The sequence below is a fragment of the Acomys russatus genome, chromosome 25 (assembly GCF_903995435.1).
Source record: "Acomys russatus chromosome 25, mAcoRus1.1, whole genome shotgun sequence".
Taxonomy (NCBI): Eukaryota; Metazoa; Chordata; class Mammalia; order Rodentia; family Muridae; genus Acomys; species Acomys russatus.
The window spans coordinates 49,028,655-49,051,907 of record NC_067161.1 but is presented as its reverse complement, the minus strand read 5'-3'; the positions used below and the strand labels follow the sequence as shown (position 1 = coordinate 49,051,907).

General features: G+C 49.4%; 1 protein-coding gene across 1 annotated transcript in view; it reads right to left on the bottom strand.

Annotated features, from left to right (window-relative positions):
* Nucleotides 1-21,980, bottom strand: part of Pik3r6 (phosphoinositide-3-kinase regulatory subunit 6) — a 33,621-nt gene extending 11,641 nt beyond the window's left edge. The window contains exons 1-13 of the mRNA XM_051167897.1: nucleotides 21,900-21,980; nucleotides 15,077-15,160; nucleotides 14,336-14,427; nucleotides 13,577-13,645; nucleotides 11,589-11,721; nucleotides 11,340-11,409; nucleotides 9,983-10,166; nucleotides 9,064-9,226; nucleotides 8,036-8,122; nucleotides 6,410-6,824; nucleotides 6,016-6,094; nucleotides 4,583-4,705; nucleotides 694-804 (exon numbers count right to left, since the gene is read on the bottom strand). Of these exons, the coding sequence (XP_051023854.1) occupies nucleotides 694-804; nucleotides 4,583-4,705; nucleotides 6,016-6,094; nucleotides 6,410-6,824; nucleotides 8,036-8,122; nucleotides 9,064-9,226; nucleotides 9,983-10,166; nucleotides 11,340-11,409; nucleotides 11,589-11,721; nucleotides 13,577-13,645; nucleotides 14,336-14,427; nucleotides 15,077-15,160; nucleotides 21,900-21,912 (1,623 nt within the window). The 5' untranslated portion in view covers nucleotides 21,913-21,980. The remainder of the gene's footprint in view (nucleotides 1-693; nucleotides 805-4,582; nucleotides 4,706-6,015; nucleotides 6,095-6,409; nucleotides 6,825-8,035; nucleotides 8,123-9,063; nucleotides 9,227-9,982; nucleotides 10,167-11,339; nucleotides 11,410-11,588; nucleotides 11,722-13,576; nucleotides 13,646-14,335; nucleotides 14,428-15,076; nucleotides 15,161-21,899) is intronic.
* Nucleotides 21,981-23,253: the final 1,273 nt, after the last annotated feature.

Below are 23,253 nucleotides of genomic sequence, written 5' to 3'. Positions count from 1 at the left end.
CCTTTCTGGTCACCGGCCTAGATGAAGGAGCTCACACTGAACTGGAGGAGGTCCCTGTGCACCAGGAGAGGCCCTGTGAGGACTGGAGCGGATGTGATGCATTCTGTGCATGGACAGGGCATCGGGGGTGGGGGTGGGGTGGGGCTCTAATGGTAGGAAGGCCACTTGCTGAAGGAAGGGAAGGGCTTGAGGAACATGATGAACAGCCACCGTCTCATAGGAACAGGAAACTGGCTGGGGATCTCCATGGGTCAGATGGCCTTGGATTCTTTGTTCCAAGGTGGGCCTCGGAAAGGTATGTGGCTCTTCTGCTCTGGGCTTGGGTTTTGTATGGAAGATAAGAGCCGGAAAGAAAAAGCAGTAATAGGTGTGAGTGGAGCAGGGATCTGAAGGCCTCCAAGAGGCTGAAGAGAGAAAATGAGAGTGCCTTGGGATTTGTGAACAGAGGACGGAAGACAGTTCAGAACGGCCTGGCCCTGACTCCCTGTCCTCTGCTGAGTCTGAGGTCTTTGAAGTTAACAATGAACTGGTTTGTCCAGACACTGCGACTATGCGGTTGCTAAGAGCAGCCAGGAACTGGCTGCAGCCTACTGACCCGCATCTCCCCAGAGCCAGAGCATTTGTGTGGTGGGTTGGTAGGTCCTACAGGCTGCCGTGGCACCCTGGGGACCCCAGTGGGGGGGGGGGACTTACCTTGACCTTGTAGAGCTGGAAATAGACGGGTTGGGTGCCCATGCGGACATAGTAAGTGATGACATCCAGAATAAAGGGGTCCACAGGCCGGGATGTGTCCAAGCAGGGAGGCTGTGAGGAACAGAAACAGTGGCTTCAGCAGCGCCCCACCCCATCCAGGCTGCTAGGGGGAGGTGCCATTGTCTCAGGGAGAAACTACAAAGTAAGCCTCCATATTCCCTGTAATAACCAAATCTGGCCAATCCTTCAACCTGCTCCAAGCCTTTCCATCTGGTGGTGGTTCTTCTTCTTCTTCTTCTTCTTCTTCTTCTTCTTCTTCTTCTTCTTCTTCTTCTTCTTCTTCTTCTTCTTTCTTCCTTTTTTGGTTTTTCGAGACAGGGTTTCTCTGTGTAGCCTTGGCTGTCCTGGACTTGCTTTGTAGACCAGGCTGGCTTCAAACTCATAGCAATCCGCCTGTCTCTGCCTCCTGAGTGCTAGGATTAAAGGCGTGCGCCACCACGCCTGGCTGGTTTTTTTTTAACTTCTAACCAAAACGCAAACTGCTTCTAACGAGACTCCATCTTCTCAGGGAAATGGTTAATTTCATTTGTACAGACTTACCGAGCTGTAAGACATTGTGCTAGCTCCTTGAGGTGTAACTAATGATGACAGCGCCCTCATCTTTCTAGTTTTGGATTGGCTACTCACTATCTGGAAGCCTGAGGCAAGAATTATTCAAACGTTTTTGAGGCCTGAGCAATCTGTAGATAGCCAGACAATGTCCCTTTCAGCTCTGGCCACCCCTGAATCTACCAATAAACTCAATACAATAATAAACCAAACGAGATGGCATGTGTCTGTAGTCCCTGCTCCTTGGGTGGCTAAGGCAAAAGAAGCAGCCACACAGTGAGACTCTGTCTCAAAGTAAACAATCCAGTAATATTGTCACGCTGCAGGGAATGCACTCAGCCCCTGTCTTCTGTGGCTTCTTAGACTTGTGACAGTAGAGCAAATGATCTTCACACACACAGAATAGAGCATCTATGTAGACTGGGATCCAGGCAGGGTACCCCTCACCGGAAATGCTTGGGACCAGAGAGGCGTTTCTAACTCTGCCGTTTTCTCCCTTTGGATTATGGAACACTTGTGTGTGGATGATGAGACAGCCATGGGGCTCAAGCGTAAAACATGAAATTCACTTTGTCTCACATGGACCTCATCCTCTTCGCCTGAAGATAAGCTCACACATTTTCAGTGTGCCTGTGCCGTGACTTTGACCTGTCACATGAGGGCGGGTGTGGACTTTTCCATGTGCAGCATCGTGACAGTGTTCACACATCTGTGGGTGTTAGAGCATTTCAGGTTGTGGGTTTCCAAGCTGGGGATGCTCACGCTGTGACACCAGAGTTGGGAAAAAGACTTAGATTTGTTTTAAATATTGAATGTTGACTCCAAAATCCCTTCTGACTCTCACATCTGATTCATTGAACTATCCCCTCAAAGAAGACCATGCTTAGCCAGGCATAGTGGTGCACACCTTTAATCCCATTGCTCAAGGGGCAGAGGCAAAGGCTGGTGGATCTTCATGAGTTCAAGGCCAACCTAGTCTATATGGTGAGTTCCAGGACAGCCAGAGCTACACAGAGAAGTCTATCTCAACCACCCCTCAAATTATTCTGGTAATACATCACAGTTTACAGTGACTCCGGGCCCTTCACATGGAAGCTGCTTTTGGAAAGATTATATGAATGATTAATGAGGAGAGGGATGAAGCACATCTTTTATGTGTCCTGGTTGGAAGAAAAAGCTACCAAGAGAAGAGAGGCCAATGGGCCTCCATTGAAGTGTCTCCCACAAACTCTGACTTTCAAGGGGGAAATATATTTTAATACCCTGCTAAACAGGCTTGTGAGTGTGTGTGTGTGTGTGTGTGTGTGCGTGCACCTGCACGTGCGCACACACAAAAACATCTTCATGTGCTATTCAGAAAGCAGGCCCACACAGCCAGACATCTTTGTGTGCCTGGCACGTGTAAGATGACAATCCCAACCAGGCCGGTGAGAAACAGCGGAGACCTTAGCTCAGTGGCCAGTCAAAAAGCAAATGGCTCCGGCTTGCGCTGTGTTTTCAAAGCTTAACTTTTAAGAAACAAATGAGTAATTTGACAAGTACACTATATAAATCGGCAGCTCCCTGTTATATTGGCAATACGTTATTTCTGGTTAGGAAGAGAGGAAGATGTACTTACCGTGACAGAAGTACACTACTAGATGCGAGGAATAAACGTAGCAAGGACTGAGTAGAGACTATACAGGAACGACTGCACGGTCCCCACAGGCATAAAATAAAGCACCCAGGAAGCTACATGATGTTTCCAGAAAGCGACGCTTAGTATGTGCAAGAGGATGATGCTTCTCTTTAACCAAAATCCCAGTTGATTTTTAAAAATTGGGTCTGGTGAGATGGCTCAGTGGTTAAGTGCTCTTGCTGTTTCTTTTGGAGGACCAGAGTTAGGTTCCCAGCATCTCTGTTGGGAGGCTCACAACCGCCTGTGACTCTAACTCCAAGGGACATAGCGCCCTCTTCTAACCTCCACAGGCACCTACATACATGTGTGCATGCATATGCACATGTACACAAAATAAATATTTAATAAAAATATATAAAATGTAAAATAACACACAAGACCTAAAGCTTATCAGGAAAAGTAAATTAGTATATTCTGAAAATGTCTGTAAAAGAAAAATAACATTGTAGGCTTACCCTTCCTTATATCAAAACAGAACCATATTAATTTGTACAGAACTGCCTAGATCCAGGAAAACACAGGCTCCCAGAAATAGCATCGCACGGATGTAAGAGTTCAGTTAGGGACACAAGCAAACACCAAAGAGAGGAGACAGGGTGGTTTATACAGCTAACAGCTTTGAGATAACAGGCTAACCCTCTGGAAAAAGCACCTCAGATGGACAAAAACAATTTCCGTGAGGGATAGTTATTTCGATGTAAAAGCCCAGGCTGTAAAGGTGTTTGAACATTGAGACCTCAGGCCTTAAGAGCAAGACTGTCAGGACTGGTGACATGGCTCAGAGCACAGTGTCTTGTAAAAGCCTGGAAACTCGAGTTCAACATCCAGAAGTGGATGTAAAAGTGGAAAGAGAGATCTGACTCCATAAAGTGTCCCCTGACCTCCACACGAGTGCTGTTGTATACACGCCCCCTAACACACACACACACACACACACACAGAGAGAGAGAGAGAGAGAGAGAGAGAGAGAGAGAGAGAGAGACAGAGACAGAGACACAGAGACAGAGACAGAGAGATATTTTTAAAAAGCTTCAAAAGGCAGAAGTCACAAAGATTAAAAGTTCTTTTATTCCTTGAAAATATTAAACCCTAAGTAAAAAACCTGATGAGCAAATGACAATGTATTAAAAAAAAAAAAAAACCAAGCCCTTTGCAGCCTGTGTGGCAGCAAGCTAGAATAAGTATAAAGACCTACAGGCTCTGTCAAGACAGCCATGCCCCCACCCCACCCCACCCCACCCCACCCCACCCCACCCCACCCTACCCCCACCCCACCCCACCCCACCCCCTCTATCCTGCCCCTGTCAGTCATGGTTAAGGGATGGCAGGTGCAGTTGGGAAGTCAGGCCCAGGGTTCCAAGGACAGAGGACAGTGTGTCACAACTTGTTTTGTTACTTTGTTACCCACTGTGGAAACTAAACAGATCCCATGGTGTTGGCTCTGCGCTCAAGGGTCACACACAGTATCTAACTGAGGGTCTCCTCCTGATTCTGCCTCCTGCCCCATCCGAGCTTTTAAAACTTTCTCCATTTTCATTCATGCCACTCACACTTGTCCCACCCTCTCCCCTCCCTCCTTCCCTCCCTCCCAGCTGCTCCTACCATCTCGGCCAGCTTGAGGATGGCAGGACACAGAGTGTTGACAGTGCTTTCGTACCACGGGTCTGCTTGGCCCAGGAAGGAAGCCAGCTCTCCCAGCTCAGGCTTACCAGATGCTTCCGGATCCTAGGGATTTGGGGAATAAGGGGGTACACACACCTGTTAGGACTTTCTCCCAGCCTGGGTGCTCCAGTTACCAAAGCCCAGTCCCCCAGGACCGTAGTCAAGTCATTTAACCTCTTGGGCTCAGTTTCTATACTGCGTGAAGGCACATTAGTGTTCTGTGTCATAAACTCAAGTAAATGGAAGAGCTTTTGCTGAGGGTCACTTGTCTGTGACACTGAAAAAAACACTGTTGACCTTTTAAGGTCAGAGATAAGCATTGCTTGGGTTTTACGGTTCTGGGTGAGGATGAATGTGGCTTCACACTTATACACACAGTCACACTCACACACAATCACACAGTCACATACATACACAGTCACACACACACACACACACACACACACACACACACACGCGCGCGCGCACACGCACGCACAAACACACACACTCCACCAACACTAATGAGCTCTGGTCATCTGCCTCAGGCTTTCTCTTTCTTAGCTGAAAGCAAAGAATTTCAGTAGCGCTAACAACCTCCACTGTGAAGGTTACCTAGAGGGACAATATTCTCTTTTCTAAAATATGTCTTAAGCAAAGATGTTAAAACATTGCTGGGTGTGGTGGTGCACGCCTTTAATCCCAGCACCCAGGAGGCAGAGGCCAACCTGGTTTACAGGGTGAGTTTCAGGGACTGCCAGAGATACACAGAGAAACCCTGTATCAATAAAACAAAAACAAAACTGAAAAATGTGTTAAAACAACAATGGGGCCATGTTTCCTCGGGGCTGGAAGGCGCGTGGCCTTGAGTTTAACAGAATCTGTGCCTGTCATGCCTCCTGTTCTAAGCTGGTTGTAGACTGTATCCTTTGAGCAAGAAGGCCAAACCATTAATTTAGGCAGGTGCTCTTGAAAAGCCTTAAGTGTGTGGCACCCCCACCCCCACCCCCTGTCTTGTCTCTGCTTAGTAAACTCACTAACCCTACTTCACTCTGGCTCATCCTTAATTTCTTAATTTCTTCTCTGTGGTGTAGCTAAGGTCTGGCTTTACTGAACGGAGGTCCCTGAGGAGGAAATGCCTCAGTTTACTGATCAGCACTCCTAATTCCATTACAAAGATAAGAGGGGAGGCTATTGACCTGGAAGACTCCCCTCCCAAGTATCGCTCAGCTCCACAGTCTAAGGTGATGATGCTGGTCCCCGAGCCTGGGAGGCAGGCTGCCAGTGGGCGCCCCCACCCCCACTCCTTGTCTTATCTGCTGAGACCTCTGCTCTTAACTCCTCCATGCCTCTTCCATGGTCCATTTGGCCCTGAGCCTCCCCTGTCCAGTCACCTGAGGCGCCAGCACAGGGATGTAGTAGAGCTGCAGGCTGAGTCTAGGAGTAAGGCAGAACTTCCTGGTCTCCCGTTTCCTGGCAACAAGCAGCAAGGTAGATGGGTAAGATCTGAGTGGTGGGTATTGCTGTCAAACAGTCTCGGATTTGCCCTTTATCATGCATTTGACATTGGACAATTTATACTATTTTTTTCTGGGCCTCCGTTTACCCATTTAGAAAATGAGAACAATTGTCATTTCCTGTCACGCTGATGGCTGGGCACTGCGGATACTCTGCAGTGTCTTTCCTTACCCTCACCAGCCTTTTCTCATGTCCCCCTAATAGTCATTTAGATCCTTCACCAGCGCATTCCAGAACCATCCATAGCCCAGCCCCTGCTCAGGGCCCTACCTGAGTCTGTAGTATGCCTGGGCCAAGCGCCCTACCATCCTGTCGTCTCCGAGGACGAGCACGCGGGCTGTATGCACCCTGGAGACTCCAGGTAGCTGTCCCCCGTCGCCGCTGGGCCTGCCTGTCCTCCGATGCAAGCCGGGGGGCCCATCCCAGCTGCCGGGCATGGAGAAGTCAGGGGGCCACACGCGCTTCTTGATACCCCCTTTGCGCTGCAGTGCAGCCCGCTCCATCTCAGAGCTGGGGGCAGCCGGGAGTTCGTCACTCCCTACAGGGAGGTCCCGCTCAATACCACTGTCAGTGGACACCCGGGCCAAGCCCCAGTCTAGCCTGAGACCTTGTAGGTCCAAGGCTTCCAAGTCAACACTGAGGCGCAGCTGGGAGCGTGGGCGGAGGAAGAGCACCAGTTCCTTCCCTGAGACAGAAGAACAGGGGAACGTCAGGATGGCAAGGGCACCGGAAGCTGACAAACCGCTTCCGGGAAATCAGGGGCCACTGTTTCTCAAGCGCTGTCCACCTGAACAGAAGCCCCATGGGACACTCCAGCAAGGGCAACAATGCCAGTCAACAATGATCCGGAGTCCCATGCACTTCTGCTTCCTGCCATTGAGGCTGTTCAGTAAATACATTTCTTCTTTTCTTTTTTCTTTTCTTGTCTGTCTGTCTTTCTTCTTTCTTTCTTTCTTTCTTTCTTTTTTTTTTTTTTTTTTTTTTTGAGACAGGGTCTCTCTATCTAGCCTTGCCGTCTTGGAACTCACCACATAGACCAGGATGGCCTCAAACTCACAGAGATCTGCCTGCCTCTGTCTCCTGAGCACAGGAATTTAAGCCATGTGCCACCACACTCAGCAATCAGTAACATATTAAAAATCTGAGAGCCCTGGTACTAAAGAATTGGCTTAACCCAGCCTCCCACATTTAGCTGAGCCTGGAGCCCTCCCAGCCTCCCACATTTAGCTGAGCCTGGAGCCCTCCCAGCCTCCCACATTTAGCTGAGCCTGGAGCCTTCCCAGCCTCCCACATTTAGCTGAGCCTGGAGCCCTTTCAGCCTCCCACATTTAGCTGAGCCTGGAGCCCTCCCAGCCTCCCACTTCCTATAGCTTCCCCTGGAACACAGACACTAGGCCACCAGATCCAGGGAAGACTAGCAGGTTGTTCAGCCCACTTTTAGGTCCAGAGAGAGAACACATCTTCCATGAGCCAGCATGCAAGAGGAAGTGTCAAGGTCTGAACCCAGTCCTCCAGCCTAATACTTTCTACTACACTTGGTGTCCTTGTCCTCACCCACTACAAGAGCCAAAAGAACTGGGATAGGACACAGGAGCAGAGGGAAATGTCTGCTCTGGAACCCACCCCCACCCCCACCACAGATCTGGGAGACACAATGGGTTTTGCTTGCCTCCCTTTGGGGAGACACTGATGGCATTAACGTGGGCACAAGAAACCAGCGGCTAATGCACCAGGCAAATCTAACCTGGAGAAGATTTGCAACTTTGTCCAGACACGCGGGGGCAGCTCAGGGAACAAAACTTGAAGACAGACAGAAACATAGGCATGCAAAGGCACACAGACATACGCCACCCTTCTCCGCCATCTCTATGGGAGCTCAGAGGCTCTGGCACCTACACAGCTGCTCCTGGTCGGTCCACAGGTGGAAGGTGATGCAGGGGCCGGGCAAGGGGATGCTTGGCCGTCGGTCTTGGAGAAAGTCACCTGAAGGAAGGATCAGACTGTGGGACTGTGGGAGGACTTCAATTTACAGGCAAGATAAAAGGCCAGGAACACCGAGAGGATGGAGCCTAGGCAGGGCTATCCTGCTCACTCTGTCCAGCCCGGGCTGCCAAGTTCAAGCCTTAGTGTCCTTGGTACTCTCCTGCTGCAGTGTCCAGCCTATTTTCCCCTGCACCTCGTAAGTGTGGGTGCAGCCAGTGACCCTATGTCCTGACACGTTCCATGGCTGCCTTGAGTGACTATGCAACAGGACCCATGTCGGAGTCATCCTACCACAGTCAGGACACACACATTCTGGCTTGCCGAAGCCCATTCATGGGACTTGCTCCTTCCTGTGTGGGGGTGTGGGGGTGTGGGGGTGTGGTTGCTTCAACAACAAGCAAATAGGAAAGGAAGTGTGCAGAGTACAAATCGACCCTGAGGGATTAAACAATGCTGACACTTCCTATTTTCCGCCCTCTGTGGAGGTGTTCTGGGAATCAAATCTGTCACCAGTTACTATGCCAGAACATTGAATCCTGGCTTGGCCATCACTAGCTTAGTGATGGTCTGCACAATTTTTAGTCTCTTTCTAAATCAGCTTCTAAATCTCCTTCATAAAAACAGGGGCAAAAATAGTTTCTACTTCCTAACGTCACTGTACAAAGTATTTGATTTGGCACATGCTGTAGATTTGGATATGAGTTAAGTGTTTAGAGCATTAATGGGATAAATCAGGTACTTTGCAGATGTGGGCTATCGTGATCCTATTAACCAGCTGCTTTAGCCCCTTGGCCTGCCAAGTCCCTTGCTCTCCTCTCAGTCCAGGCTCCTGGCATCTATGCAGTCCCTGCCTTTTGAAATCTCATTCTGTGTAGCCTAGCTCTTTGGCGCCCCCCTGCGGTCGGAGGTCCCTTGGCAATTCCTCCACTGCCCCCACTTACCGACGCAGCGCCTTCTTGTGGTCGCAGGCCCTAGCAGCGAGCAGTAAATCTCCTCCAGCCTCTCCAGGTGTCCCAGCCGGCTGGGATTGTCCTCGTTGGCCACCTGCTCTATGGCAGCCACTACGGCATGGAAATAGTACTCCAGGACGCGACGGGAGGTGGCCTGCGAGGAGGGACATCACTACTCACCATTGGCTCCCAGGACTGAGCAGGAGTTCCTGCCTATGGCTGTTGCCCCTGTTGCCTGTGGGTGCGCAGTGGGGCTCTTCTCTGGCGTTCATGCCCTATGATAGAGAAAAAGCTAAAAAGAATCCATCAAAATAAAGGATTCAAGATGTGGGGTTTCAGACTGGAGAATTCCAGGTGGAAAACACGAACGGGAGAGCAACGCTCCTATGTATTTTGATGGGCAAAGGGGGACAAGTCTGAATAATGGGCTGAGGGGGAAAAGTCACTGATGGCCTCCCCACTTCCTGAATCAGGGCAAGCAGGAGACAACTGAACCATCCCTCCAGGTGCCTGGTGCCACCTGTTGCAGCAGCTCTAACCACTCCCCTCCCCCCAGACAAGCCTCTTTACCTTCAGCAGGCACCCAGTCCAGTCTTGCCCAGCATTCCCTGCTACCAACAGAAGGTCACTCCTAATGGCACCGATCCTCCCATCCCCCCACCCCCCACCCCCCATACGCAAGAAGTTCAGCCCCTGGTGATCATCAATGACGTCATTATTAAGGAATGATGCTCATTTCTGTTATTTCTAAGTAGACAAGTCTTTAAGGGACTTATCTGTATTTTTTCCCATTAGGAAACATGTGTGAATTGTTGATGTGGGGGGGAGGGGGAAAAGGGTGGTTCGGACCAGAAGCAGGCAGAGTACAAGGGGTGACTATGCTGGATGGCCCGGATGTGGTGTTAATTACCTGCAGCTTCCTGTTCAGAGCACCTGTGTGGCAGTCGTCCCCCAGAGCTGCCTCCAGGGCGTGGCAGACCACGTGGCGCATGCACGCCTCAGGTGTCTGCTGCTCTTGGGCTGTCTGGATCTCCAACAACAAGGCGCTGCACACAGAGGCAGAAACCAGCTCAGGGTCCACAAACAGGAACACTCTGCGGCGGCAGGGCAGGGGAGCAAGAGTGGATTGGAGGTGCTGAATGGACACCTCCAAAAGCTTTGTAGCTCCCTCACGCAGGTTAAATAACACCTTTGATAACAAAAGCAGCTTCTAGTGGTTAATTCCCCTAAGAAGAGGAGCCTCAAGCTCCAAGTTCAAAAAACCTACAAGCTGGCCAAGTGGGAGAGACTGGGAGGCAGGAGAGTGCACAGCCCTTTCGGAGGGGTAGCTCTAGCCCCCCCCCTCAACCACAGTCTACTGGTTCCCTGTGCGGTCGCAGGCCAAGTCCAGCCTGAATCTTGCTTTCCGGTCTTCAGCAACCTGGCCTAGTGTTCCTCACCCACTGAGGAGACCTTAACCCCTCCTAGTACTGGAGCTCCAGACCCACACAGACTCCACCTTTGCTCTTCTCCTTCATCACAGAAAACTGACTCACCCACACTTTCCTTCTTCAGGGTCCCATGCTCTCCCCTCTAGTGCTAATTCCCTGTGTGCCCTTTCCCTCAGCACCCTTCCTGAATACAGTTCCCAAGTCTCACACCCGCATGGTGCTACTCACTGCTAAGTCCGCAAACTTGCCTGCAGCAGAGAGAGGCACCCATACACACACACACACACCCATACACACCACTCATACACACACACACACACACTCATACACACCCATATGCACACACCCACACATACACACATACACACCCTCATACACATGCACACCCATACACACACACACCCTTACACACACACACACACACACACACACACACACACACACACCATTCTTTTTCCAAACATGAGCCAGGGACACTCCTCCACTTTATCTGAGAGCTGAGAACTCACTGAGGAAAGCCACCCAGGGTTCGGTCCCTGCAGTGTGGGCATTCTGAAGCTATCCCTTGCCGCCTGGCTTGGTTGGATGTGGCTTCTTCTTGGCACAAAGCAGGGTTGTGGGGGAGAAACAACAATTCCTGGGCCGTGTGGCTCTTCTGCACAGGAGCAGGGTCTGTCTGCACCCAGCCAAAGAAGAAAGGCCCAGAAAACGATAGAGCCACCATCCTTAGAACTGCTAAGTGCATGCCACTTCCGGGCCAAAGTGGGAGCCCTGTTAAGGGTTATTCTTCATCAAGCTTCCTTTATTGTCCTCCTGTCACTGAGCCAGGCTTCTTACCTCTCCTGGTAAGGGTATAGTTCACTCATCAGGTTCTGCTCCGCAATGACAGTCCTCTGGTACAGCGTCCCTACAAACCAGACCCCATCAACAAGCCAGCCTCTGGGTCTCTCACTCCAGGTCTCCATCTTTCCCGGAGAACTGGGAGTTTTGAGCTCTTTAGCATTCTGGAGAAAACAGCTTGATACCCCGCAGTAGTGCTGCCTTGCGGCGGCGGTGTAGGAGGCCAGGCTGTCCGGCAGCTCTCACCTGGGACTGCCATCTCTGTTTTCAGCCTTATGGCACAGTCCAAGGCGACTGTAGAGTAGGGGGCAGGCAGGGTCAGCAGCCTGGTGCAGAAGGTGTAGGCTCTGTGGTAGAGCTCTTCTGTGATGCTTGTGGCCTGGTGAGAGGGAGGGATTGACACCCTAGGCCTTGAAGGGTCTGGGGTGGAATGGGTTAGAGTAGTTGCAGAAAAAGGAAGGTTGGGACTGACAGCCAGACTGGCTCTGCGCTCTCTCCTCCCAGCCACAGCATTGCTGTCCAACTTAGCAAGATAGAAACAGCACTCACGAGGCAGAATCAGGTGGATTACTATGAGTTTGAGGCCTGCCTGATTTACAAAGTGAGTCCAGGACAGCCAGGGCCACACAGAGAAACCCTGTCCTGAAAAACAAACAAACAAACAAACACAAAACCAGAGAAACCCTGTCTCAAAAAAAAAAAAAAAAAAAAAAAAAAAAAAAAAAAAAATCCATCTGCCCCTGAATTCTCAGCAGGTCAGCTCTCTGCCAGCCTTGGTACTGGAGCAACATGGAGCATTTCTGAGCATCTCCAGGTTTGGAAACTTGATCTTGATCCTGATCAAAGGCTACCCTTCCCCCCCTCCCCACTTCTTCCTCTGTGTGCTTGATCCTTTGCCAGAGCCCCACGTCATCCTTATCCCAGATGGCGCAGTGACCCCGACAACAGCCCACCACCAATTCCTTTAACCAAGAGTGTAAACCTTGTTTTTCTTATGTCCCGTCTCCAAGTAGAGATCACCAATTGTAAGAAATCACTTGTTCTGGTCCATTTTTTAGTATGAAGTGCATTCAGAGCTCACTGAAGAGTTACAGACAAGCAGGCTGTAACTGTCTGTCTAAGGCCCTCCCTTAGCTTGTCTCAGGATTCAGAGTTGGAAAAGAAGGCGATTTCAAGCCCCAGGGGCGTTGCGAAGGGCACTGTACTAAGAAGTGTGAAGGTTGTGACTCTGAAGGGGAAAAGAGGTCATGGGCTGATAACAATTTAGATGTAATATGAATAAATTAATAAACTATATTTTAAAAAAAAAAGAGGTCATGGGTTTCTCAAGATCGGTGGGACTTTAAAAACCTCTGTCACTCACCAAAATGCCACACCAGCCATTTTTTGCCTTTTGTCTATGCTAGAGTTCTGTTATGCAGAACCGAGTATTAAAAACAGTTTTACTGGGGCTGGAAAGATGACTCGGCGGTTAAGAGCACTGTGTGCTCTTCCAGAGGTCCTGAGTTCAATTCCCAGCAACCACATGGTGGCTCACAACCATCTATAATGGGATCTCATGTTTTTTTCTGGCCTGCAGGTGTATGTGATGATAGGGCAGTCATAAACGTTTTTGTTGTTGTTGTTGTTGTTGTTTTGTTTTGTTTTGGTTTGGTTTGGTTTTTCAAGACAGGGTCTCTCTGTGTTAGCTTTGGCCGTCCTGGACTCGCTTTGTAGACCAAGCTGGCCTCGAACTCACAGTGATCCGCCTGCCTCTGCCTCCCGAGTGCTGGGATTAAAGGCGTGCGCCACCACGCCCGGCGTCATAAACGTTTTTAAAAAGCAACCGCCTTGTGAATGTGTTGTTTCAGAGTGAGGGTCTTGTTACTCATAATGATGACACACAAATGAACAACCCAAGGACCTGCCCACTACCAGAGACTCTATTTGCTCTCTGCACTCCCCCATTGCCTGTCCAATTTTACCTCTGGGTAGAAAGGAGAGCACAGTGTCTGGGAAGGCTTGCCCTAGCAGAGATTAGGTGTCAACTAGGGAGACAGGATGGGGCCTTGTGACTTGAAGTTCCTGCCATGTGGGTGTTGGGAATTGAACCTGGATCCTTTTGACCACTGAGCCTGTCTCTCCAATTCCAGTCATTAATATTTGAGTCCAGAATAAATTATCCTTCATTCTCCCTTGATGGTCCCCAGCCTCTTGTGAGTCACTTTGCACCCCCCCCCCCCAATCCATCTCACCTTAGTGAGCACGCACATTAGAGTGAGCAGCAAGGGGACGATGACATGCCGCACATCCTCGCTTTCTGCCTGGAAAACAGGAGAGCCCAGCACAATGGCGGGCAGGGTGCTCCAGGGACCACCACCTCCTAGCCACAGAGGGCAGGTTAGGCTAGGGGTGACAAGGTGGAAGGTAGCAACATATTATGTTAAAGGGAGCGGCCTGCTGTGGAGAGAGGATGGAGGGAGTAGAGAAGGGAGGAGCAAGGATGTGAGGGAGGGACAGGCAGATGGAGGAATCCTTGTTCAAGGTGGGTAGGGATGGGGGAGCTGCAAAGACTCCACGTAGGAGCCAACACTAACTGACAACTTGGAGCAGTGTTTCCTAAGCAGCAATATGCAGGACTTGGATAACTTGAGGCACTACAAGGATGAACCTTAATGGTTGCACACGTATGTGCAGAATATGTACATTTTCTATTTCCGCCCAGCAATATGTGTTTTCCATTTGTGGCCATGTTACCGAGTTCCTTCCTGAAATATTCTAAGTAATGACGGGAGTAGTTGAATAGAAAACAGTGCTGATTTAAAGTCAACAAAGAAAACATGCCTGGTTAAAAAAAAAAATCAAGCATGTGGCTTACAAATGCCCGGAGCGTGGGAGCACGGATATGCACAGGTGGAATCCCACCTGATGGAGAGCCTCTCTCCACTCCATCACCCTTCCCAACCCCCATCCCTCCCCACCCCCTGCTGCCTCCCTCAGGCTTGAGCACCAACCTTCTCCAGCTCTCTGAGCAGAATCCGGACCAGCACGGAGCTCTTTCCTGGATTTCGCTCCACCTTCTTGTGCAGAGACCATCTCCACATGCCTGAGCCAGGAGGAAGGGAGCCCCATCACGGCTGAGTGGGACAGGGGTCTCAGAGGCCATCCCTCTGAGCAGGACCCTGAGCCCTGGGTCCTAGAGTGTGGTAGGCTAGCTACATCTGACCCTGTAGACGAGCAAGTGAAGGACCCCACATGCACCTGGTGAGTTCCTCCCATGGCCAACTGAACGATAGCTCTTTCTAGACAGTGAGTGCCCAGGCTGGAAACAAGGGGAGGAGCCACCAGAGGGGACAGAGGTGTATGTGTGGAGCCCAGTGCAGTGATGTCTGCATGCCCAGAGCCCCAGCCACTTTCCGAATGTTTCCAGGCCCTGCAGAGAAGAGTTTTGTTTGGAGATGGAAGTGGGGAAGGGGACCAGGAAAGAGGGCTACAGAGCCCCCGTTATTGTCTGCAGTTCAGCAGTCCAGCCCCCGCTTACATGTGGTTTTCAATTACCCACCACCAACTATAGTCTTAACATATTAACCAGGGATATTGATCCAGGAAGGGGAGGTGGTTTCCAACTCCACCTAGATTCACATTGTCAACAAAAAGACAGCTAGGCTGGAAGTCTCTCACCTGGGACTCAGGGGTGACTGGGAGTCGAGGGTGACTGGGAGTCAGGGGTGCTTGCTTCCTGCTCCAGATCTTACCCTGATTCCTTTGCAGGGCTGGGTTTGGGGTGTTGAGCTCTCGCAGCACAGCCTGCACGCTCCTCTGGAAGTCCAGCTCCACATCTGAAAGAGGGGTAACCTTGATGTTAGCAGCTGTAGCGCTCAGCCCACCTGGCCTTACTGCTGCCCCCACCTTCATCTCACGAAGGTCATCTTTAGCCCCCCACCCCCCCCATGAACCTCAAGAGGTACCCAGCAGTAATCCATCAAGAGTTAACAGCTAGCACATTGCTCTGAGCTGGGAGATAGCATTTCCATCAGTAGTTATGTGTTCTTTGTATAACCAGAATTCCCAAAGTGTAGATGTATGGCAGTCCAGACCCCTCTTACCTGAGACTTCACTTTTTGTGGTTTCAGTTACCCATCACCAACTATGGTCTTATTAAATTAAATGGAAATTCTAGAAATAAATAATTTATGAGTTTTAAATTATTTGTTACTCAGAGGAGCATGGTGAAATCTCACACCATCCTCCTCCATATGACCTGAGACCTGAATTATCTTTCTTTCCATAGTATCCATGTAGTAGACACTACTCAGTTATTAGTCATTAGTAGCCATTATTGGTTACCAGCTAAACTATCTTAGTATAGTGACCCTTCTGATCTCATAACTTTTTAAAAAATTGGTGTGGGGGGGTCATATGCATGTGTATGTGTATACAATAAGTGTGTAGGTATATGCATATGTATATGTATGAATGTGTGTGTTCAGGTATGTGCACGCACATACATGTGCATGGAGGCCAGAGGAGGATGTTGAGTGTCCTGCTGTATCATTCTCCCCTTGTCCCCGTGACTTACCCAGATTCCCCTGAAGTGCTGTTGGAAACACAGTTTCAACAAATAATAACATGCAAAATCTAGATTCCCTTCCAATGATCACTTGCCGGTCTCCAAGTCCAGATTCTTTCATGTTCCCCTTACATTGGTCAGATAAGAAAGGTTAAGATGGAAAATGGTCGGCCAGGCACGGTAGTGCATGCCTGCAATCCCAGCACTCAGGAGGGCAGAGGCCATCAGATCTCTGTGAGTTTGAGGCCAAGCTGGTCTACAAAACTGAGTCCAGGACACCCAAGGCTACACAGAGAAACCCTGTCTTGAAAAAAACAAACCAAACAAACAAAACAAAAGGTGAAATAAATAGAGAAAGAAAGAAAGAAAGAAAGAAGATGTAAAAGTAAATACTTTCCTCAGTTTGCAATTTGGTCTTATTCCTGTGTGTATGTATGTGTGTGAGTGTGGACACATGTGTGCCATGGTGAGCATCTTATTCCTGTGTGTATGTGTGTGTGTGTGAGTATGGACACATGTGTGCCATGGTGAGCATCTTATTCCTATGTGTATGTGTGTGAGTGTGGACACATGTGTGCCACAGTGAGCATCTTATTCCTGTGTGTGTGTGTGTGTGTGTGTGTGTGTGTACACATGTGTGCCATGGTGAGCATGTAGAGGTCAGAGGACAACCTTCAGGAGTCTGTTCTAAGCTTCCGTCGTGGGTTATGGAGACCAAACTAAGGTCGCCAGGCATTCGGGCTCTCATAGCTACTCAGTCATCTCTCCAGCCTGGGGCGAGACTTTTGATCCCTAAGTAGATACGGTCGACATCCTTGTTAAGCATTGAGACATCATAGAAGACAGATCTTGGGGGGCATCTGCAGCCCTTAAGTGACCCTCATGATTGAGGGATCAAAGTCTGAGGGAGACAAATGAGACAGAGCAGAAAGAGACAATGATGAGGAAACGAGAGAGGAAAGTAGCCTTCACCCTGGTCCGCTTGGAGCTGAGAAGTAAGAGGTTTCCTGCCAACCACACATGCTGAAAGGCTGTCTGCACGCCCTGATGTTCCTTTCTCATACAGACACTTCCTGTTAGAACAGCCATGGCCCAGGCTTGGGACCTGGATGTACTTGACCTTGGCGAGCCTTACTCTCTCCCTTCTCCAGTCGGAGTCTGAGAATCTCAAACAAGACTATTAACTTCGTTTACAGGTGAAGATCCCTGGTCCCTGCGGTCAGACAGTGATCATATCAATTGATCATATTGGTTGGAACCCCTCAGAAGCTCCTCAGGACCCGCCTGGTGGGCACACTTAGGTCCCTTAGTTACTATTTAAGGACAATAGCTTCAAAGCCACCAAATGCTGTTTGACCATGGTGAGGACAGTGGTGTGGGCTGTACTGGAGACTTTCATCCCCATTCTCTACGGATGCCGTGTCTTTCTTTCTTTCTGGGTGCCTCTTCCTTGTAAATCTCTATAAAATATCTTTATTAAATCCTAACTCTGCTTTAAAAAACATCATATAAATACTGTTCCTGGTAGTGACAGCAACATTGCTTGGTGCCAGTGACATTGCTCCACTCAGTCTCAGGCTCCTCTAGGCCTCTTCTCTTCTGGGTCTCAACATGAGCCTCGGACCTGACTCTGGCTTGTCAGTTCCTGTTTTCATCAAGAAGTCTGGCAAGTCAGCTCAGAGAGTCCCTGCCCTTATATGCTTGCTCCTCGCCACCTTTGATGTCGCCTGACCTGCCTCCGGCACGAACCCTGCTGGGTCTTAGGAGGTTTCCACCTGCTCAGTCCTCACTCTGCTCCTAGGCTGGGGGTGTCCAGAGGTCTTTCTGTATTTGGAGTTGAGCCTGCTGTCTCTCCTTTGCCAGTCTTGAATAAAGTCTTCCTTGCCATTTTAACAAGTGTCAGGGTAAAAACAAAAAATAATTTTTTTTCCTTAATAAGGGTATGTTGACACAGCAGATGAAGATGGAAAATATGCAAGTGACTTAGTGAAGTGAGGAAGCCTCGAGAAGGCCTCTCACTGCCTCTCGCTGCTGGGACTTTAAGTGATGCTGTCCAGGAAGCTGTGCCAGGAAACCTGCCAAGCTCTGTGTTTGCCAGCACAGAACATGCCAGTGCTTTTCACAGTTGCTCCCAAGAAGACCTGACTTGATGGCTAATTTTGGCTCTAGGTTCCACCATTACTACAAGGCTGTGGGACTGTTCTCTGGATTCCTCTCAGCCTAAAACAACACACACACACACACACATATACACACACATACACATACACACATACACACTCACATACACACACAAATACACACATATACGCACACACTCACACTCACATACACACATACACACACTCACACACACATACACACACTCACATACACACATACACACACAAACACACATAGACACACACGCACACACATACACACATACATGCACACACACACACTGATCCCTAGATTCCCCTCACAGTCAGGTACCTCACCCCCCTGCTGTCTGTCTCCTCACAGGTGTTTCCTTGAGCAAATCCTTACACATCTTAGTGTCTGCATCTTGGAGGATCTGGATGAGGACAGGAAGTATGGGACACACACTCCACAAGGACAGGACAGATTTCCCTTGTGGTAACCTCCAGCCGAGAGAGTTTTTTATACACAAGTAATTTGTCTTCTGTAGTTGCCAGCCAACACAAACCACATACCTCAGGCCTTCCCTTTTTGACTAGGCTGCCAAGAAAGTCATAGGTGGATTCGAGTCCAGTCTCAAACATTAGCTCACGTCAAGAAACTGGGGCCTCTTCTCTTGCTTCCTCTTTGCTGCCTCAGCTTTGTGTTTTATTAAGTGTTTACCTTAATTGTCTTGATTCCCCTTGGATACAGGCTATGTATGTAAAAGTCACAGATGGTAGCTCCAGTTGAATGATTAAGGCCAAGGTATCCTGTGCCCTGGTGGTCGCCAGGCAGCCCCACTCTGGGGGTGATGAGGTGGTGGACACATCATGCGGAGGATAACCGCCATCTCTGAAGCCCCCACTTTCCTCCCAACTCTCAGCTGTCCCTGTGAGACACACGTCACTGTCGAGGCCTAATTCCCAGGTTTCCACTATCTGAAGGTATGCAGGAGATGACAGCCAAGCCTGGACACTCTGCTGAGCAGGACCACAGCTCCAAATTAGCCAAGAAGTCGCTTAGCCTGACATGGAGACTGCTCCAAGGTGCCCACCCATCTAGCCATCGCCGCCTTGCATGAAGATTTCATGGGTTAATGCAAGGTGAGTTATTCGTAAAGTAATTGTTTTGACTTTCTTCCTCTCCCCCGACCTCCCTCCCTTCAATTTTTTATTTCTTCTGTTCTTTATCCCTCCTCTTCTCTCTCCCTCCCTCCCCCCTTTTCTTCCTTCCTTTGCCCCTTTGTCCTCTTGGTGTGAACTACATAAAACGATTCTGATTTGCCTCTGCCTCTGCACCCCCTCACACACATGCTTCAGAGAAAAATGGAGAAATTGCCAGTAAGGCCCTGGAAACAATCTCAAGCAAACGCTGTTTTTGAAAGCTGGAGCAGACCCATCCTTTGGCCCTTGGCTGGCTTGTTGACTTGGTCTGTTCAGGCCTGTGTATTATTTTCTGAAAAAAATCGAACTAGTTGCTGAGATGGAAGAACCAGGAAGTTTGTATAAAAAGTTGTGCCCTTGGCATCTCTTGCAAGTTCTGTTGACTCTGGGAGTGACTCTGACATGGGACTATGGCAGGGGCTGGGAAACAGCTGGCCCAGGATGCAGTGTGGCCTCTCTGCTTTTTTCCAACCCACCTTTTCTGTCTTCACTGGGTTCTATTCCATGCCTGATCCTGGAGACCCCCAGTTATCTGATTGAGCTGAACTGGGTTGTCCAAAAAAGAGACAGAGTGAAAGTTAACGTTCTCAGTTCAAGGAAGCTAAGACCCCTCAAGACCAGGGGAGAAGGCGGCTCAGGGGTCACAGGGCAAAGGGCAACTGAGCACCAAATACTGTATCTTTGGATGCCACACAAAAACCTCCTCAGCCAACTTTGACCAGAGCACAGCAATGACCCCCAAAGAAGACTCCATTCTCCTGTTAGGCCATACAAGCTTGCCAGCTGGTTCTGGAGGACCCAGCCAAATAGAAGATTACAGCCTTTTCCCAGTGTCCAGGTCTTGTAAGTCCAGCTCCAAGGAGGAAGATCACACCATAAAGGGGTAACAGTAGAATCCATATTGACCTTGGTACTGCTAAAAATTGCAATTATGCATCATCGTTGTCATCGTCATTTTTGGCTTTTCTCTGTGTAGCCTTGGCTGTCCTGGAACTCACTCTCTAGACCAGGCTGGCCTTGAATTCACAGAGATCCACCTGCCTCTGCCTCCCAAGCGCTGGGATTAAAGGAGCGTGCCGCCACGGCCTGGCACACTTCAAGGCAATGCTGACCTCTCGTCAGGTCAAGGTAGATGGGAAGACTGCATTTCCCAGACTTCCTTGCTGTTAGAGAAGAGCTGCGTAACAAATTCTGACCAATGGAATGTGATGGAAGTGAAGACTGTCATTTGCAGGGATGGTGACAGAATTCCCTGCACTCTACCCATCCTGTTCCCACTCAGCAGTGGCCTTGGAGGACACATGTTGGAGATGACGGTGCCACAAGATCGAGTCCCCAGAAGACTGCTTAGAGCTCAGCTGGGGCTGTGATAATGAGTGGAGTGAATATTGATGTGCTATTCTGATGTTTGGAGTCATTTGTTTCAGCAGCTAGCACGTTCCTTGACTGACTCATAGGTAATACCAAATCTTCCCAAAGTGTAGTGTATGTGATTTTGAACAAGAGTCCTGCGACGCCGGCAGGTCAGATGTTATTCTGGTTTGTAGATTCCAGGTCTTGCCCTGTTTTACTTCTCTAACTACCAAATGTCACACTTACGGGAACCCGACGGAGGCTGGAGAGATGGATGCGTGGTTAAGAGCACTAGCTGTTCTTTCAAAGGACCAAGGTTCAATTCCCAGCACCCACAGGGTGGCTCACAACCACCTGTAATTCTTGTTCCCTGGGATCCAACGTTCTTTTCTGGTCTCTGTGGACACTAGACACTCACATGGTGTGCACATACACATTGAGGCAAAACATTCACACACATAAAGCAAAAGCTTCTAAAAATTAGAAGCAATCATCTGACTCAAAAGGGATGTTAGAGCACCCCCCTTCCCGTTTTATGGGGGGGGGTTATGAGGCTCATGGGGGAAGGTCACTTACTCCAGGCCACAGAGCTGTTAGAAATAGAAGGAGCATGGTGAGACGCTCTCTTGCACACTTGTGACCTTCCAGATAAGCCAGGCCCAGGAAGACCCATCGAAGGTTCTCTCCCACAGGCAGAATCTAAGTCTAAAGGGGTATGTGTGTGTGAGACAGAGGCAGGGAGGGTATAAAGGGAACTGTGAGAGGGAGGGAAGAGCTCCAGCAGGAGTGAGGGGGAGACAAGAGTAGATAGTGGAACATACATGAACATACATGAACATATATGATGTGGGAACAGTTGGAGAAACTTCATGGGTTCTGCTTCAATTTTAAGAACTTGGTAACAAGCTTTAGCAGTTATTTGTTTGTTTGTTTGTTTTGTTTTGGGGGCTTTGGGGAGGGTTCAAAACAGGGTTTCTCTGTGTTGCCCTGGCTGTCCTGGACTCACTTTGTAGACCAGGCTGGCCTCGAACTCATAGAGCTCCGCCTGCCTCTGCCTCGAGTGCTGGGATTAAAGTGCCCACTGGGCGCAGCCACAACCATGCCCAGCTGCCTTACCAGGTCTTATTAGTCACTGTCCAGCTCAACAACCTGCAAGCAGTTGAGGATGCACCTAAGTGAATGCTTGTTCCTTTCTCAAGGCATTCTCACACTCAGGAGGGTGTCGCAGCCCCTGGCTGGGAAGATGGTCCTTCTTGGCCTGGAAACACGCTCGCTCACAGTATTGGCTTTCCTCCCTGGACACGCCCTCCCCCAGCCCCACACACTGACCTGAGCTCTCCATGAAGCCTATCCGGTTTGGGGAGGATGTGGTTGTCTCAGGCGGCAGAGTAGAAAGTAGAACGAATGGCACTTTCTACAGAGATGGTTCTGCAAAATAAGAGGCAGCTTGTTAGTGTAAGTGGTGGGGGAATGCAGAAAGTGCGTGCAGGACACTCCCTCACCTCCAGCGGCGGCTGAGGACTCCAGGTAGCAAAGATGGGGCAGCTACGTAAGCATTCCAAACAGTAACTAGTAGCAGGTAGAGGATAGAGAGAAACCAGACCTCCAGTAAGAACCATCTAGCAAGGGGCTGGAGAGATGGCTCAGTGGTTAAGAGCACTGTCTGCTCTTCCAGAGGTCCTGAGTTCAATTCCCAGCAAGCACATGGTGGCTCACACCATCTATAATGTGATCTGATGCCCTCTTCTGGCCTGTAGGTGTACATGTAGGCAGAGCACTGTATACATAATAAAAAAAAAAAAAAAAAAAAGAATTGTCCAGCAATGAGATGTTTGCTTTCTCCACTCTCCTACAACCAGCCTGGCATGATGCCAGCCCAGCAGTCTTTCAAAGAGAGGTTAGAAGTTGGGGGTGGAGGTGGGGACACCTGAGAAATGACTCAGGAGTTAAAAGCACCTCCGTCTTGTTCACAGGACCAGAGTTCAGTTCCTGGTATCCATGTTGGACAACTCACAACCTCCTGTAATGAGTCAGGTTTCAGGGGATCTAATGAGCTGCATGGGCACCTGCACTCACCACACACAACCACATATACACACAAACACACACATACACAAACACACACACATACACACACCACACACACACACACACACACACACACACACACACTTAAAAATGAAACCTTTGGGCTGCAGATATGGCTCAGCAGTTAAGAGCATTGGCTGCTCTTCCAGAGGTCATGAGTTCAATTCCCAGCAACCACATGGTGGCTCACAACCATCTATGATGTGATCTGATGCCCTCTTCTGGCCTGCAAGTGTACATGCAGGCAGAGCATTGTATACACAATAATAAATAAATAAATCTTTTTTTAAAAAAAATGAAACCTTTACAAAGAGAAAGAGCCCTTTGTTTCTTGTTTGGGCTGCAGAAAAAAAGCTCTTTAAACTGGGGAGATGAGCAACTGTTTCTGCTGTTGCCCCAGGCAGCAGTGTTGGGTGTGAAGGTGCCAAGGAGTCAGAAGAAGGGAAGCACCGTTCTCTACCTAGAGTGCTGTGTCTGTGGTCCCAAGGGCTGGAGAGGAATCTCTGCTACCTTTTCTGTCTGCCAGAGGATCAACAACAAAGAACAAACCAGATGATTACTAATACACTGATAGACCTATAGACCTCCACAGGCA